The following is a 17,909-nucleotide window of genomic DNA, read 5'->3' as shown; positions in this document are numbered from 1 at the left end:
GTCTAAAATATCTTTCTTTATTTCAATTAATTTATTGATAGTCCCCAGATGACTTTCGAGCACGGGAGCTAGGCTTTGGATTAACTGTGTCATGTCCTGGTCTGTATTTATTTGGGTGTTATGAATTCCCTGTCCCCGCTCTAGAATCTCCTTGAGCTTAAAGCTCAGGGTACAGACCTTCTAGTCAACAGTTGCCAGGTTCTGAATTAACCACTGATGTCCCTATATTGAATATCGTAGCAGTATCATTTATCAGGCTGCGTTTAATGCAGTTCCCTCCCAAGCCTGATAGCATCTTGCCATTGAACTGAACTGCTCCAGTCACCAATTGGCTCGTCAGAGCCACTTAGAGTGATTGGGTATGGGTTGAGCACCATTGGGGCAGGACGACACTGGATACATTCAAGACTACGGGTACTAGCTCATGGTGTACTTTATCATACAAAACTTCTGATTAACCAGTGCCAAACCATTCGTCGGTCCTGGATGTATAGTCAGACAAGATGGGTCAGTCAGTGTGGATTGGAGGGCTTCAATTATCTCTATTTGGACTGTGGAAGTAGAAGTAGAAAGTGGCTGGGTAGTGGCGGACCTCCCATGCCCGACCTGAAGCAAACCCTTACTACAATTTGAAAGCACTTGTTCTCCTACTTTTAGATTTTGCATTCCCCTTTGCATGTCACATTCGGCACTGTCCGTGCTGTACCAAAATTCCTCCTGTGATGCGGGATGAGCAGTGATGATCCCCGACCTTGTTGCCAGTGCTGATACGCCCACGACCAGGATCGTAGATCTGTGGAGACATTAACATCGACTCCCGTTCTCTGGGTTACCACTTGGTCAATTATCATGTATCTTTAACTGTGTGTAATGCCTCCATTTACTTCCCGTTTTCATATTTACAAGTGCACATGTATCACCTGTCATAATTACCTCGTATGGTTCATACCTGTTCACTCCGAGCTCACCTTGACCATCACCTTATTCCCCACTTGGTCCATTGTTGCTCTTTGGATTTGCCTCTTTCCATATCCTTAATTACCTGTCGGTCTCTGACTTCCTTCCTTAACTCATGCAATTGCTTACTTAATTCCCTTACATAGTCCATATTTTTCCTTTCAGTGACCCTACATTTCCTCCTCCCACTAAAATGTCTTCAGGGAATTGCATGGCCCTTCCTGTTATCAGTTCAATGCAGTGAACCTGGTAGTCCTATTTGGTGTTGCCCTAAGGCGTCTCAGAATGCTGGGCAATATTGTGGCCCAGCTGTTGCCTGTCTCTTGAATTGCTTAGGCTATAGATGTGTTTAAAGTTCAGTTCATCCTTTCCACCATCCCTGGACTCTGGGGTTGGTAAGGAATATGGAATTTCTGTTTAATCTCTATAAGATTACACACTTCTTTAATGACTCTCCCTGTGAAATGAGTTCCCTGATCCGAATCCATCCGGGTAGGCACCCCCCTCCTTCCAGTTTACTGTCTCCTGCTGCTGTCTCATGTCAGACCTCAATTCCTTAAACAACTCTACAATGCACCTTCTTATCCTATCTTTCAATGGCTCAGTATCTTCACTTCCAGTGATGGTTCTCTCTGGGAACTGCTTAACTCTGCCTGTCATCAAGCTGTTAATCCTGTGGTCTTAATTTTTGTAGCTCACAGGCACATTAATATAATCAGTAATACATCTATTTAGCCTTTTTTTTAGCTTTCTCTTTAACTGTATCCATCTTGTGGTAAATTGTTGTTAAGTATTATTTCTCCTTACATTTCAATTCCTGAACTACAGATTCCACATAGTTTTACCTCTAAGTTTTTTTTTCCCTGACCATGATCATCCTAAGATTCTCTTGAGTTCAGTTTCTCTATTGTCAACGAGGATCTCTGCCTCTAGATCTTTGCTTATCTCCGCCTGTGCAGTTCCAATGCCTCAGCTGATGGCCAGATTATCAAATTCATTTCCCTTAAAACAGTTTGTACATTATGTCCTCTTTCCCTAACACATTCTCCTACTTGCCTCATACCATTTTACACATGCAACGGCTACCATCTTATCTTGTTCAGGTTGCCTGGAGAGACTTTAAAATAAATAAAATATTCTCATAACAGTTTTAAAAACAGAAATCAGGTATTGACATGTTTTGCTTCCTTATCTTCTTCTCAAACATTTTATTGTCTCAAAAGTAACCCACTAAATTGTGCCTGACCCTTTCCTTTTAGAATTATCCCAGATTCATTAACTCGGCGAAAAATTAGATTTCTACCAAACTTTGTCAAGGTCTTGAGCTTAGCTTCATATTTTGGGAACAGATTTTACAAATACAAAAACTTACAGCATTTGAATTAGTGCCAATTGTTGTCAAACCTTTTAAAATGAAAATTCCCTTTTGAGAAATTATCAGGAACCAAACCTCAAATTTTTAAACTTTGTAAGGACTGTAACTTAAACTATCAAAATTAAAACAACCTCTTTTTCATGTGTAATATTTGCATCCAAGTTATAATTTCCATATGTTTATCGACACATTCTTTATCTTAGATAACATCCTCGTTATTCAAAGTAACCTGTTAAATTACACTGCATTTTACATCTCAAGATTGTCCCAAATTCAAATTACAGTGCTGTTGGGATGCAGATTTCCTTTAATATTTAATTCATCTCTTCAAAAGAAACCCCTTTTTATCAGTTGGAATCACCTAGACCTTGTATCTATGTCTTTTGGTTTTTCTAGAAACCTTTGAATTTCAAGTAATTTTTTTTCTCAGAATTTTAGAATACGAACTCACTTGTATTAATCCCAATCAGCTTGGAAGCTGATGATGAGGGTTATTCCTTATTAGTCTACAAGGGGGTGGTACAAAGGTTGGTTCATCTCAAACAAAGGCAAGCCCTGTTTTATCTTCACACTACCTTCAAATTACGATTTTTGCCAGAAATCTCAACTCAAACCTTATACTCAAAACTTTGGAATGCTTGAATAAACTTTTCCTTTAATCTAATATGGGGCTAAAGTGCGCAACTACACACACAAAAGATAATTCATGGAAGAAAACACATTAAGGCTCACATACAAATGCTTCCTTGCACACAAACAAACACACATATAAAGGTATGTGTTTATATTCCTATAATATTGAACTTAACTCTAAACGAAGCTTCAAGTAGCAGTGGGGGGAATAAAGGGATCTTGAAGGCTCCACCTATAGGGACCTCCAAACTGATGAAAGCTCACATTTTCTCTGCTGCTGCTCGTCAATTGCTCATTAACCCCCTAGGGGTAGCCTCTCTCTCTCTCTCTCTCTTCAGCACAAACAGCTCTTGTAACTTAGATCAATTCATTTTTTTTAAGTTACAGAAAATTCAGTAGCGGACCTTTTGGGTCCATAATGGGCATACATATAAGCATTTGGGGTTCCCTTTGGAGGGGGAACCTAGGGTTTCTTTGATGCCATATTACTAATTTTCTATCTAATAACTAAAAAAGGCCAATCCTTGGCGGGTCCTTGACCCCCAATCTACTGCTGGTACTTTCACCAATCAGTCCACTCACACGCTCAAGGGGTCCTGGACCCCGAGCTGCAATCACACACACACTCAGTACCAACTCCTGGGGCTCCAACCCCGAGTACATTCTAAACCTAAACTCCAGGGGCTCCAACCCCGAGTATATTCTGGCCAGAGCGGTCCTGGACCATGACAACTAATCTCCTAAACACTTAAATAGATGACTTACCCTGAGAGTCAACCACAGGCAGATGAAGGCAGATCGTGGGTCAATGAACCCCAGAAACCCAAATCGGGCTGCCGCGGACTGAGGAGTCCTTGAACTGTGAGGTCCTAACTCTGGCGCTCCGTGACCCAACCCTCGGGGTTAGTCATCTTGGCGGAACCTCCAAGAAACTGTCGGAGATTAATCACTCCGAGACATCATTTCGTACGTAGAAACCCCATTAATTTCTTGTGCACAAGGGAGACAGCACATAAAAGAGCTACTGTACAGTTTTGTAGCAGTAAACACGCAGACTTGTTAAAAGCATTTTTACAGCCAGTCAGTAAATTTTGCACAAACCTATCTGCTTATTTGCATAAGTTAACTGACCATCCATATTTCAGTAAATTTTCATTCCCAGCACAACAGATGTTGTGCTTATGCAAATGCTTATCACGATCCTGATTATATTCGGCCTGAGAAAGAACAAAGTGGAATGTCTCAGGGCTCATTCTACAACTGTGGTCAGACAAGATGGTATTGTTCTCAAGGCTGCAGTATTTTTCTCTTAGGCTTAGGCATATAATTCAACTTCCCCATTAACCCTTTTAGCACTAAATTGGTTCCCTGTAGTTGCCTAGGCCACCACAAGGAGAGGCATTGCTGCTGATCCTCATGGATGGCTCATGGTTATGTATTCCGTTGACCTGCAGGTGTTAGCAGGTCTACTCCAGGCCTTCTCCATCAGGATCAATTGGGAAAAATGTTCTAGGCTCCTGGTGGGTCAGTGGTTGATGAAAATCTCCCAGGGGAGCTCAGGCCTTCTGCCTGAAGCACCACCCACCTCCTCCACCTGGGAGCTATCCTAGCCCTGCTGCCAAGAGCTGGAGGCCAAAGTCACCACTGGCCTAGGGCGTTGGACAGGTCCACTCTGAATGCTGTCCTACAGGGGCTGAGAACTGGTCATAAACCAGCTGGTGGCCACTATGTTGTGGTACCATTTGGTCACCTTTGATCCCTCTCCCTAAGTTTGTAACCAAAAAGAGAAGAAATTAGTTGACTTCTTCTGGAACAAAAGGGTGGACTGGGTCTCTATTGCAGTGTTGAGTCTCCCACTTAGGGAAAACTGTCAGTCATTGGATGGCCTCACACCCAGGTGGTAACTTTACACCTTCAGGTGTAAAGATGTATCTGTAGAGATATATGCACGCCAAGCCTCCTCTTAGATGGTGTGCACTGGTGATATGTTTCTCCTGCCAGCTGCAAAGCCTCAATTGTGACACGCAATTTCTATTTATAAAACCTGGGGTGTCTCCGTGCCCCCTTGCAGGAGTTGCCTGTCTTTTGCCAGGAACTGAACAAGGTTTGGAATATGGTCACCTCCAGTCAGAGATATCCTCTGGGAGCCACTGTTTAGGAATCCACACCTCCATCAATGCGGGTTTATATGGCTGGCAGAAAAGAGGGATCTAATTGGCAACATGATCAGAACTGGAGATATATTGGATAGTGGAGTAGTGGGTTGGATGTTGCTGAAAGAACTGGCATGATGTGTGTCCTCGGGCAGTGTCTAGCTTGCAGCCAAAGCCATCAAGAATCTTAAAAAGTGATGCTCAACCCTTACTGAACACAAGGTGTCGAGGTGGCCCAGGTGTGTGGAGCATTCCCATATCAACTGATCACTGCTCAGACAGAATTTCTCATTGGTGCCAGGCCCCAAACACCCCCTCAGGAGCCTCAACCTGAGCATCTCTCAGAAATTCCCTCTGTGCCATTATGCTCTATATGAAGGAGTATCTTGTATGGGCTGCTCTTGCACACTGTTAGGAATCCTGACTTACCTGATTCCCAGGTGAAGGCTGGGAACTACAAATCCCAGAGTGCCTTGGGAGTTTCTGCGCATATGCTGATTGGGAGTGAGCTGTGCATGCACAGATCAACGTTTGGAGTTCTTTAGGCAGAGGACAAGGTCCCAATGTACTTGTGTGAAAAAGAAAATGGCGCAAAAACCCCTATTATTAGGGCACAGAGGGGAGTCACGGAGAGGGCACAGGGAGAGGACCCAAAGGTGGAACCCAGAGAGGGAACCCAGGTTGAGGGGGCAAGGAGAGAGGTCCGAGAGAAAGAGAGAACTGGGGAAGGAGCTACCAGGAGGAGGAGCAAAGAAAGAGACTCCAAGTAATAAAAGTGTTGTGGTTGGTAGCCTCCAAGTAATGAGGGCATGGGAGAAGATCTGGAGAACTGAGAAGACAGCAGAAGGTTGGTGATTCCCTGCTGTGGGCCACTGGGGAAAAGGTAACCCTATGGAGCAGTGTAATGCTACTCAGTGTAGCTGAAGAGCAGAAGTTGTGCTTGTGAGTTGGTGCTGGAGTACAGACTCGAGAATCTAGAGGAATATAGTGTCTGGAAACGAGATTGAAACCCTTGGGAGGTGAGTGGTCATTGAGGCAGTCCAAGTCAAAGCTATTTTGGGGGGGATTCAGAGGTTAGATCTTCAAAGGTGAAGACTGATTTCTCTTGCAAGAAAGACAGTTTCAATGAGATTGGTTGACTCACAGTATTTACTGAAGTGTGGGTGGGCTGCTTAGAAATCTGGGACCTTTCTTGGTCGCATCTGCCATTTATTGTGCAGCATTCGATGTTCAACCACAGTTTGTCTGTTAATTCACATGTACTTCATATTGATTCTGAATGCCATAGTATAAGATTCATATTGTAAATTGTTTTACTCTTCTAACTGTGTATAGCAAAGTTTATTTTGATTATTTAGAAACTGTGGAATCTTGTGAGTTTATTCTCTTAGTAAGTACCTTGGATCTCAAACTGTGTCTACTTTAAATAAAAAGTTACTAGTCCCTAACCAGATTGTACTAAAACTTGGGAGTCTGGTCCAGGATCATTGCGACATCCTCCATTTCCTTGTGCTTGTCGACTTACCAGACACAACATGGTGTCCTATCCTGCCATCTGGAGGAGATAGTGATCACTGGTTGGAGGTTTGCTGCACAGTTGTCCTCTCATTATCCATAGGACATTTGGTGTGGCTGGTGTTGCATGCTGTGGTTCCATATAATAAATTGTTAAGTTGATTCATGGACTCCGGGCCACCTGTAATTTCTGTGATCTGGAAGAGTCTGTGTTTCACATCAGTGTAGAGTCTGAGAAGTTGCAGCCCCTCTTTCATTATCTGATGGGGCTGCTCCTCAATTTCTGGTTTCACTTCAATCCCACGCTCCTGATCGTTGGCTGCCCAGTGCAGCGAGGAGTGCGCAGAGCAGACGATCTCCTCATGGGACTGCTCCTAGGCCTGATCAAGATGGTCGGGCAGTTGGGCAGTCGCTAGGGTTGTTCGTTCTGACTGGCTGCTTCTCTTCTGCTAGGGATGGGCGATAAATGTTAGCCTAGCCAGCAACGTTCACATCCCATGGAAGAATTTAAAAAACTGTCTATACCCAGGTATCTTTGGAGAGGGAACCTGCAGTGTCTGCTGGTATGCTTTAGGGCTTCCACAAACTAGGCAAACTAGGGACACTGGAGTGCATCATCACCCTCGGAATATCACTTTAATCTGATTGGCTAAAATTCCTTTAAAGTTTTGGGTTTTTTTTGTTACAGTTATATTTGTACTGCTCCTCTCAAAAGGGCCACTTAGTATCTCTTTATTGGCTACCTGGTTGAATTAAAAGAGGTATACATAGGCACAAACTAAAATTGTGGTTATTGGGTTAGAAGATGTAGCTTTTAATGTCTAATGCTGCAAACAAATATGAAGTGTGTAGACGTTCACTGCAGTTCTATCCTTTACCAACTGACTTCCTGGAATAGAAAATTCTGTATTTTCCTGAAAAAGCAAACAGGGATAACACTTCAAAAGTAATTTGTTACTTCTAAAGTGCCTTGGACTGTCACAAAGATGTAGAAGAGCCATATAAACGCAAGCCTTTTTATTTTTATTTTTATTGTTCTCACAAACATTCAGAATTAATTATAGTTTATTTGTGTCTGAAATGCAGGTTTTACGTGTCTATTATGATCGTTTGGTGGATGATGGAGATCGAGCGTGGCTTGTTGACTGCCTCCGAGAAGTGACGGAGAGTCAGTTGGAAGAGGACTTTAATGAACTCTTCATACACCTTGATGCTGATGGTGATGGCAAAGTGATGGAAGATGAGCTACGTAGCCTTATGTTCTGTGATTTCAGTGACCCGAAAGGTGATGACAAAGGCTACAGAGAAATCTTTGATAGCAGAAAGTTACGAAAAGTGGTTGAAACTCATTTGGATGAGTTTAATAACCTCAGTAAAAAGCCCATGAACCTGGTTGTATTCAGATTTGCAATTGAGCATGTCTGTCGAATTTCCCGTATCTTAAAACAGCCCCATAGCCATGCACTTTTGGTGGGAGTTGGGGGCAGTGGTCGTCAGTCACTAACCCGGCTTGCATCACATATGGCTGACTACATTCTGTTTCAAGTGGAAATTTCCAAGAGTTATGGTTCTAGTGAATGGCGAGAAGATTTAAAACAAATATTCCGAAAAGCTACTGAAGGCGAGATGCAAGGTGTTTTTTTATTTACTGACACTCAGATTAAACAAGAGTCATTTCTAGAAGACGTCAACAATTTATTGAATGCAGGAGAAGTACCAAATCTCTTTGCTGTGGATGAGAAACAGGAGGTTTGTGAACGTATGCGTCTAATTGACCGTCAAAGAGATAAATCAAAGCAGACTGATGGAAGTCCACTGGCACTTTTCAACATGTTTATTGAGCGCTGTCGTAATCAGTTACATGTCGTTTTAGCAATGAGTCCAATTGGAGATGCTTTCCGTAACAGGCTAAGGAAGTTCCCAGCACTTGTCAACTGTTGCACCATAAACTGGTTTCAGGTAAGTGTATCACTCACGTGTTTATTTGAATGAAAAATGAATTATATTTGATTAACTGCCTCTGTGTGATAAGTTTTTGAATCAGTTGGAAAAAGGAGTAGGCCAATTCGCTCCTCAAGCCTATTCTGTCTGCCATTCAATGCGATCATGGCAATCTGTGACCTAACTCCATATATCCCCCTTTGCCTCATAGATCCTTTAACACCTTTGGTTAACAAAAATCTTTTCAATCTCAGGTTTAAAATTAACAATTGACCCAGCATCAGCTACCATGTGTAGAAGAGAGTTCCAAATTTCTATTACTTTGTGTGTAGAAGTTTTCCTAATTTCACTCCTGATAGGCCTAGCTATTTTTTGGGCTATGCCCCCTACTCAAAGATTCCCAAATAACATAATTTTTTTCTTTCAATCAGCCCAGTCTTTCAATCAGTTCCCCATATATCTTGAAAACTTTCATCAAAACACCCTTTAACATTCTAAATTCCATGGAATACAATCATAGTTTGTGTACTTTCTCCTCAAATGTAACCTTTAAAGTGCAGATATCATTCTGGTAAATCTATGCAACACTCCCTTCAAGGCTAATATACCTTCCCTAAGCTGTGGTGCTTAGAACTGAACATAGTACAACAGATTAGATCTAATTAGGGCTTTATATGATTTTAGATAACTTCTACCCCTTTATATTCTATCCCCCTAGATAGGAGAACCAACATTCCATTAGCCTTTATAATATTTTCTGTACTTGTTCATGACATTTTAGTAACGTATATGGATCTTTAAGTCTCTTTGGACCTCCATTGTTTCTAACTTACCACCATTTAGAAAGCTATTTTTTTAGGCCCAAAGTGTATAACCTCACACTTACCTTTATTGAAACCCATTTGCTATATTTTTGTCCCTTCACCTTGATTATTAATATCTCTTTGTAATTTTATGCTTTTATCTACACTGCTTACAATGCAGACTATCTTTGTGTCATCAGCAAACTTGAATATGTAGCTTGCTATTCCATCATTTTAGTAATTAATAAATAGAGTGAATATTGAGGCCTGAACACAGATCCATGTGGAACACCATGATTCAAGTTGGCAGACTGATGGGGATCAGTGTTGGGGGCCTCATCTATTTACAATTTATATTCATGGTTTAGACGAGAGATAGAAAGTAATGTGTCTAAGTTTGCTGACAATACAAAGCTAGGTGGAAATGTTAACTGTGAGGGGGACACAGAGAGGCTGCAGAGAGATATAGTCAGGTTAAGTGAGTGGGTAACAAGATACCAGGTGGAGTATAATGTGGAGAAATGTGAGGTTATTCACTTTGGTTGTAAGAATAGAGAAGCAGAATATTTTTTAAGAAGTATGAAGATTGTAAGTTCAGAGAGATTTGAATGTACTCATTCATGGAACACATAGGGCAGGATTTTATGCCCCGTGGGCCGGTGCATACATGACCTGATTGGGCATAAAATAGTGTGCAATGTTGGGCGGGCGTCCCAACATCACCATGCACCCGCGCAATATTTTGATCGGCGGGCATGCGCGAGAGTCGGCAGCACATCCGCTAACAATTAAGAGGCCTATTAAGCCCTTAGTCAATGAATTTAATCCTATTTTCCATTGCCCGTCCAACCTTATGGTTGGAGGGCGGGTGAGTCGGCCAGATGGCCTTTTGATTTTTTAGCAAATCTCATCCACGGGCGGGATGAGGTTTCCACAATTAAATAAAAAATAAATATAAATTATTGAGCAGGATTTTTATTCTGTTGATGTTATTGTGAGTGAGTCCCATGTTGGATTTTTCAGATTTTAAAAACCTTTATTTTTGATTTGAAAATTGTTCAGCTCCCTGAGGCAGCTCACTGCCTTCAGGGAGCTTTCAGTGCACGCTCCTATCCGCATGCGCAGACCTTTGCGCTTGCACTCCTCCCACCCCCACCCCTGCAGTGTTGAGGTTCTCAGCACGCCTTTCACACTGGCTGGCCATTCAGTGTGAAACCGTGGCCGGGGGCCGATCGCGGGTAGTGGACCGTTTCTTGGCTGCCCCTGGGCCTGTCTGCCGTGCCCGATGACCCGAAAATTCTACCCATAAAGTTAGCATACATGTGCAGCAAGCAATTGAGTAGGCCAATTGCACGTTGGTCCTTAATGCAAGGGGTTTGGAGTATAGGAATAAAGAACTCTTGCTGCAATTGTACAGGGCTTTTGTGAGACCACACTTGGAATACTGTGTGGAATTTGGTCTCCACGTTTAAGGAAGGATATTCTTGCATTAGAGGCAGTACAGTGAAGGTTCACCAGATTGATCCCTGGGAAGAGAGGGTTTTCCTATGATGAAAGGCCGAGTAAATTGGGCCTATCTTCTCTTGAGTTTAGAAGAATGAGAAGAGATCTTATTGAAACATACAAGATTCTGATGGGGCGTGACAGAGTAGACACTAAGAGGTTGTTTCCCCTTGCTGGGTGGTCTAAAGAATGGGCACAGTCTCAGGATAAGGGGACAATCATTTAGGATAGAGGAGAAGGAATTACTTCATTCAAAGGGTTGTGGATCTTTGGAACTCTCTACCCCATCGTTGAATATATTTAAAGCTGGGATAGACAGATTCTTGATCTCTCAGGAAATCAAGGAATGTGGAAAGCAGGTGGGAAAGTGGAATTGAAGCCCAAGATTATCCAGACTGAACAGCGGAGCAGGCGTGATTAGACTACTCCTGCTCCTTGTTCTTGTGCCCATACAAATAACATCTGTAGACATTCCCCTGCCCATTACTTCAATCATCTTTACAAAATATTCAATCAGGGTTGTCAGGCAAGACCTACTCTTTACAAATCCATGCTGGCTCTCTCTGGTTAGCTAAGCCACTTGGAACATCAGGGACCAAGGCTCCTGAAACATGGTTTCACTGCCTTGATGGCTCTGAGTAAGCAGTGCAGTACAGTCCAAAGAGAATCTCCAAGTTATTGTGGCCTGCTACATCCTCCATAATCTATAATCTCACTACTATCAGGACACAGCTATTACCCCCTGGCATCTGGAAGCCACCTCGAAAGAGGGGAAACACCAGGAGGCAAAGAAAAGGCATTTTGAGCCCCTTGCAGCTTATATAAGTATTCAAGCTTATTAATAAATTTAAAAACCTTGATGTCAATCCTACTCTCATATTTTGGATCATTGATTTCCTTTGCAACAGGATCCAACGAGTATTAGTTTCCGTGAAATACTCGGAGTCCATGTTAACAAATACTGGGTCTCCTCAGGGCTGTGTACTTTCACCTTTGCTTTTTATCCTCTATATCAAGGATTGGCAATCAGAGTATGATGACATAATGATCCTGAAGTATGCCGATGATATGGTGTTTGTGGGTCTCATAAGGAATAATGAGGGGAACTATAGGAACGTGATGGAAAAGTTCATAAAATGGTTCAGTGGCAATTCTCTTAAACTGAATGAAAACTAGTTGAAAGAACTAGTTCTAGACTTTAGGAAAAAGCCAGATAATGATATCATTCCCGTGAAGAACCTGTAAAGATAGATGATGTGGACATTTAAATAGTTACTAACTACAAGTATCTGGGTATCAAAGTGGATAATAAGTTGAATTGAAGGGTACAGTGCACAGTTGTGGTGTCCAAGGGACATACATGAGTATACTATCTTGGAAAATTAAAATCCTTTCAAGTAGATTCCATAATGATGAAATCTTCTATACAGCTGTAGTTGTGAGTGCTATCCATTTTACATGTCTCTCCTTGTACTGTTGTTTTCGGAAAGTAGATTCTTTATTGAAATTATTGAACCAGGCCAGAAATGTATTTGATGAGTAGATCTTTCTTGACAAAACCTGCTCTCGAAGAATTTTGACAAAAGTAGAGTGTCATGAACAATGAGAATCACCCCGTCTCAGTATTACTGCTGGCTGTGTTTAGGGAAAAGGATACAATCCCTCAGTTGCAGGACAAATTGGTTCCAAAACTTGTTTGTGCTCTTCTCTAAAAGCAGCTTTAACAGAAGTTTGATATATGGATGAAGATATACACTTATGGTGGGACTCACTGGCTGATTATTTTAATGCATTGGAAAAGTTCTTAATATATTTTTTAATTAAAGCTATCCACTATGATACACTGGTTTTCTTTCTTTTTATTGTTAATACTCTTCTTTATGTAATGTTTTAATGAATGAGCAATGTACCTGAAATACCTTTACACAGACAATAAAGTAAAGTTAAAATTGAATTGAAGCCAAAAAAGCTATCAGAGAATGGATTATGAAGCTCTGCTTCCACTGAACCAACTTCTCCAGACTAACATTGACCTGCCATTCTTTATATTCACATCCACCTTAAGCACTCCACCACAGCATTGCTTTGACCACCAACAATAGAAGCCACCAACAAAAACCTTTTTACAATTCCTTTATCTAACAGCACATCCAACTATACAAACAAAAATTAACTATTCACTCTTGTACAATCCCTTGTTGCCTGTGTTACGGGCAAAGTTGCCTCTAATCTCTGTTTGTGGCAGCCTTGTTACATTGCATGGGATGGAATTGTCCAGCCCCTCACACTGGTGGAATCTCCTGATCCTGCAGATGTGAATGGGAACTTCAGTGGCTTGCCAGCCACACCACAGGGAAACCCACCACAGGGGTGTTGGAAAATTCTGGCCATGGTGTTTTTAAGATTTTCGCACGCCTTAAAGGGAATGTTGCTGACCTGCGGCCTTGTTGTTGCCCTCAGAGGATGCTGTTTGAGGGCCTCCTGGTCCCCCAATGGAAACATGGCCTCCCTTGTGGCCTCCACCTGGATCAGTGGTGCCTCCAATGCAGTTTTATAGCCCTCTCACTTACCTGATCCATCATTTTTCTTGACCTTTAGTGTTTGAACATCACTTTCTGCCAGCCTTCAGTTCAACAGTGCAGTTTCCCTTTAGAGATGGAAGCGAGGTCGAGTTGTTCAGCCGCCGAATCCATAGTGAGTGTGGCCCTGGCGTTTCAGACCGTACACCACATCCATGGCAGTGACAGTCTTGCGCTTGGTGTGTTCAGTGTAGGTGACCGCATCCCTGATCACATTCTCCAGGAAAACCTTCAGCACCCCGCGAGTCTCCTCATAGATCAAACCCGAGATCCGCTTGACACCGCCATGGCGAGCCAGGCGGATTGCTGGCTTGGTGATGCCCTGGATATTATCACAAAGCACTTTGCAGTGCCGCTTTGCTCCGCCTTTAGAGATGGAAGCGAGGTGCAACACATGCTGTTAGACTCCCATTATGTGACTAGACAGCCAGCAGTTTGGCAGACTCTCGGCTCTATGTTACAATCATGGTAATGAAGTTTGGCATGAAATTTACCTGCTGGCCACCTCCAATAGAACCGGTGCAGGCAGGTTGTGAATTTGGCCCCTGCATCCAAAAACTAGAATAGTCCAATTTTTAGTTCTTTACATTAATAAACAAGGGAGAATTGAAATTATGCTGTGGGCAGATTAGTGGGGGAATGCTTAACATATTCATGTTATATTGCTCTGTTAAACTAGTATACCAAGGAATTTAATTTCAGTGCATTGAATGTTGGCTGTTAATCTTCACACAACATAATTAATTGGCAATTTGTACCTGGATCGTGTAGCTCTCACAATACTATACTTAGTTGTAAGTTGTCTTGTTGCACATGGTTTTAAATCAAAACTGAATATGGAAAATTATATGTTGTGCTGGTACAAGTGCTGGTACAAGTACTGGTATTGACCTTTGAAATCCTAAGGTGGTTGGAGAATTAAGATTCTATTGTAAATATATTGGTAGATTTAAAGAGAAATTGTTCTTAAAATGTGAGCAATGCTGGCAAACTGCTTATATTGCCCAGCTCTAGTTGCTTTAAGAAGGTGGCTATGGGGCTTCTCCTTGAAGTGCTGCAGTGCCTGTGGTAACAATACTCTTTCAATGGTGCTAGATGGGGAATTCTAGGATATTGACCAAGTAATGATAAAGAAATGGTGAGATATGTCAAAGCCAAGTGAACCCTTATTTTTAAACAGTGATCCCTAGTTTTAGATTCACCCACAAGAGCAAACATCCTTTGAGTGTGTAGACCACTTGAAAAGCCAGTAGCAAGCTTTTTGTGGGTTTAAATAAAAAAAGTGGTTTGTTTATTTACACCCTCACCCTGAAATCCAACACTATGGCACTCACTCACAAGTATGCCTTGGAGGGGAACTTGGAGGTGATGTTCCCACAATATGGGGGAGAATTTTCTCCCCATCGGGTGGGCCAGTGGGGAGCGGGCGCGGAGCTGATCATTGCCCGTGACCAGCTGCATGCCGCCATTTTACATGGACTGGCCAATTAAGGCCTGCCCAGCTTGACGCACGCCCTGTAGCGCTCAGCGCTACCTGTGCGGTCAGGGTGAGGAGGGAGAGTCGGGGCCAGTGCTCTTTCACATGCATGTACGCGAAGGAGCCCTGAAATTGCCTCAGGGAGATTAATTTCTTAATGAGAATTTTAAATAAAGAAGGTAAAAAATCATTTACACATGTCCTCTCATGTGACAATGTCACATAAGCCCTGCAAAAGAGTACAGCCACTTAGTGCCGAACAAGGATGAAAGATCTCCTCCTTTCCACCAGGGTAATTCACTCTTCTCATCACTCTCAACTCACACACTCACAAACCCATTACACATCCACAGGGCCCTCACTCACTGCCAGTTCAAGGGACATTAGTATTTCACTCACTCACACACGCCTTCATTGCCCTCATCCCATCCATGGGACCACTCACCACCCACACAGGCCAGGCATACTTATCATCTGGCCGGGCAGGTGCGTGCTTACACTCTCTCCATCTCTATTTATGCAGGACAAGCTGGCACACAACAAGAGGGAGAGGTCATAGGCCAGTGAAGGAATACCTGAAAACCTCATGGACTTTGAAAACAGAGCCATCTGTTGGCCGGCGAGGATCTGGACCGTTCCTGTGCTGACAGTGAGGTCGGCGGCCGTCTACCAAGTGAGGATCCAGCAGTGCGACATCCATCAGACAGCCATGCTGTGAGAGATGTGTCCTGTTTCACAGACCACTTCCATGCTCTAATTATCTCCCCTTGCTTCCGCAGGCAAACCTGGGAAACAGCCGATAGAGTCCATGACCCAGGGCCTCCAATCAAGCCCCGAAGAAACCTCTGAAGAGGAATCTGAAGGCACCCACATTGAAGACCCATCACAGCACTCACGAACACCCTCCACCAGCGCAGAGACACCCAGCTCGGTGGGACCTAGCTTCAGAATAGCCTTGGGATCACAATCTGGTGAGCACATTGTACTTTCGGATGCACAGCAGGTGACAGCAGGGACTTCCCAGATCTCCAACACTCAGAGGACTGCTGGAGGCAAGAAATTTGCTGAGTCTGAGTCAGATGAAGAACTTCTGGATTCAGTCATACCTCAGTTGTTGGAGCTGCAAAGACAAGCTTGGGAACATCAGGAAGGGATGTCAGTGGCACTCCTCAGGTTGCAAGGTATGATGGAGGAGCCTGTCTGCCTTCAGGCTGAGGTGATGGCATCAGCATGCCAACGCACGAACGTCAACACTGGCAGGATGGCGGCCAACATGGAGACTGGTCCAGGATGTCGCTCCTGCACTGCTGTATGGGCTAAACTCCATCGCTGACGCCACCATTGGCTTCCAACAGTGTGGACGTGAGAAGGGTGTGGGGCAGCTCAATCTCACTCCAGCTTCCCTTTCTCCTCAAGGAGTCAGCCTGGTGCCCCCAGGCACCCATGGGGAGGAGGTTCAGTAGGTGCACACCCCGGAGCCATCCACCCAGGTGACTCCGGGAGTGTCCGGCCCATCCGAGTTCCCTCTTCCTGTGACCCCAGCAGGTCCAGCTCCACAGGTCAAGGAGGGTGCCACTGCCACGCAGCAGGACCCTGAAAGCAGGCCGGGGCCCTCCAGGTCTCAGCCCTCCAGAAGACACATGCCAAAATCATCACAAAGCAGATCATCATAGCAGTCAGCAGGCTGCCTCCACCTCCGCTGTGGATGTCTGGGGAAGACCAAGATGTAGCGGCAGGGTTAGGAAGGTTAAAAAGATGCAGTTGCATAGCCTGGGCACATGTGTTAATCACTTGTACATAATGTTCACTATTGTAAATAAACTCTCAAAAATGTCTCCCTGTCTATGGCTCCTTGTTCTGATGAGCAGTGTTCATATCACTCAGATGTGAAACCTTGATCCCTGCACAGGATAAAGGCAGGTGTCTCAGTCCAGGGCCTCTTCTCTGTGCTTTGTGCAGCCTTCAGACCAAAGTGATGGTCCAACCTCACACTCCCTGGAGACATTAATGATGCCTGCACCTTGATGGTGCTCTTCATTGCTGCCAGAATGGGCAGGCATCACAGAGTTCCGTCATTCTCTCTGTGTGTTCTCAACACCTTTAAGATGGGGCTGGCTCCCATCTTGTCAGCATCTATCACTGGTGACTCCTTAAGGGGTCAGGTGCTGAAGGCTGACAAAGGATCAGATGCTTTTAAAGTTTCATGGCTGCATCTCAATGATATGATCCTGATCACACAGAGCAAGCAAGCTGCCCTCAGCTAGACAGGAGTCAAAAATTCTCAGAGACTGTGTGAAGATCTGAGGAGTGTCCTCACTGCATGTCATCATCATCCTCCTGAAACTAAATGAATATTAGGGCCTCTGCTGTGTCTCCATGAGAGGAGCCTTATCACAGAGGTTTGAGCCATAAACCAGACTGGAGTCAAACATTTACAGACGCACTGTGAGGGTCTATGGTGTCTCCTCATTGCATGTTGTCATTATCCTCTTCAAATTTAGCAGCTATGAGGGCTTCCCGATCATGCCTGTCTTGTCTGGCCAATCCGAGGGACTCATTGCCATCATCATCGCCTGCAAGGACCTCCTCACCCTCATCCCCATCGACGCCCCACAAGTCACCTCTACTACAGGGCAGCCCTTGCACCCAACCTCCCCAAGCCACCTCAACTGTAGGACAGCCCTTGCCCAACCCTGCCTGGCCTAGTCACCTCAACTGCAGGGCAACCCTTGCCCACCCCCCAATGTGCCTCAACCTTGAAATCCAACAGACGATCCTCATGAGTGCTGCGCAACATTGCTGTGCACTCATCTACAAGTTCCCATCCAAGTGCACACCTTATATATGCTGTTGTGAAACACCTTGGTGTGCAATCACGCCAACGTGCTCAGATGATCCAGTGTGGGTGGATGATTCCGGCTGGCTGGGTTTACAATGATATGCAGATATATTACAATGAGGTTCTGAAGGCAG

The 17,909-nt window shown here is 43.8% G+C and overlaps 1 protein-coding gene across 1 annotated transcript in view; it reads left to right on the top strand.

The window, feature by feature from the left end:
- dnah7 (dynein, axonemal, heavy chain 7) overlaps window positions 1–17,909 on the top strand; it is a 616,407-nt gene that overhangs the window by 370,238 nt on the left and 228,260 nt on the right. Inside the window, exon 41 of the mRNA XM_041200170.1 lies at window positions 7,720–8,592. Within this exon, the coding sequence (XP_041056104.1) occupies window positions 7,720–8,592 (873 nt within the window). The remainder of the gene's footprint in view (window positions 1–7,719; window positions 8,593–17,909) is intronic.

This window comes from Carcharodon carcharias, chromosome 12 (assembly GCF_017639515.1).
Source record: "Carcharodon carcharias isolate sCarCar2 chromosome 12, sCarCar2.pri, whole genome shotgun sequence".
Classification (NCBI taxonomy): Eukaryota; Metazoa; Chordata; class Chondrichthyes; order Lamniformes; family Lamnidae; genus Carcharodon; species Carcharodon carcharias.
The sequence above is the reverse complement of the archived record's forward strand: the minus strand, read 5'-3'. Positions and strand labels throughout refer to the sequence as shown.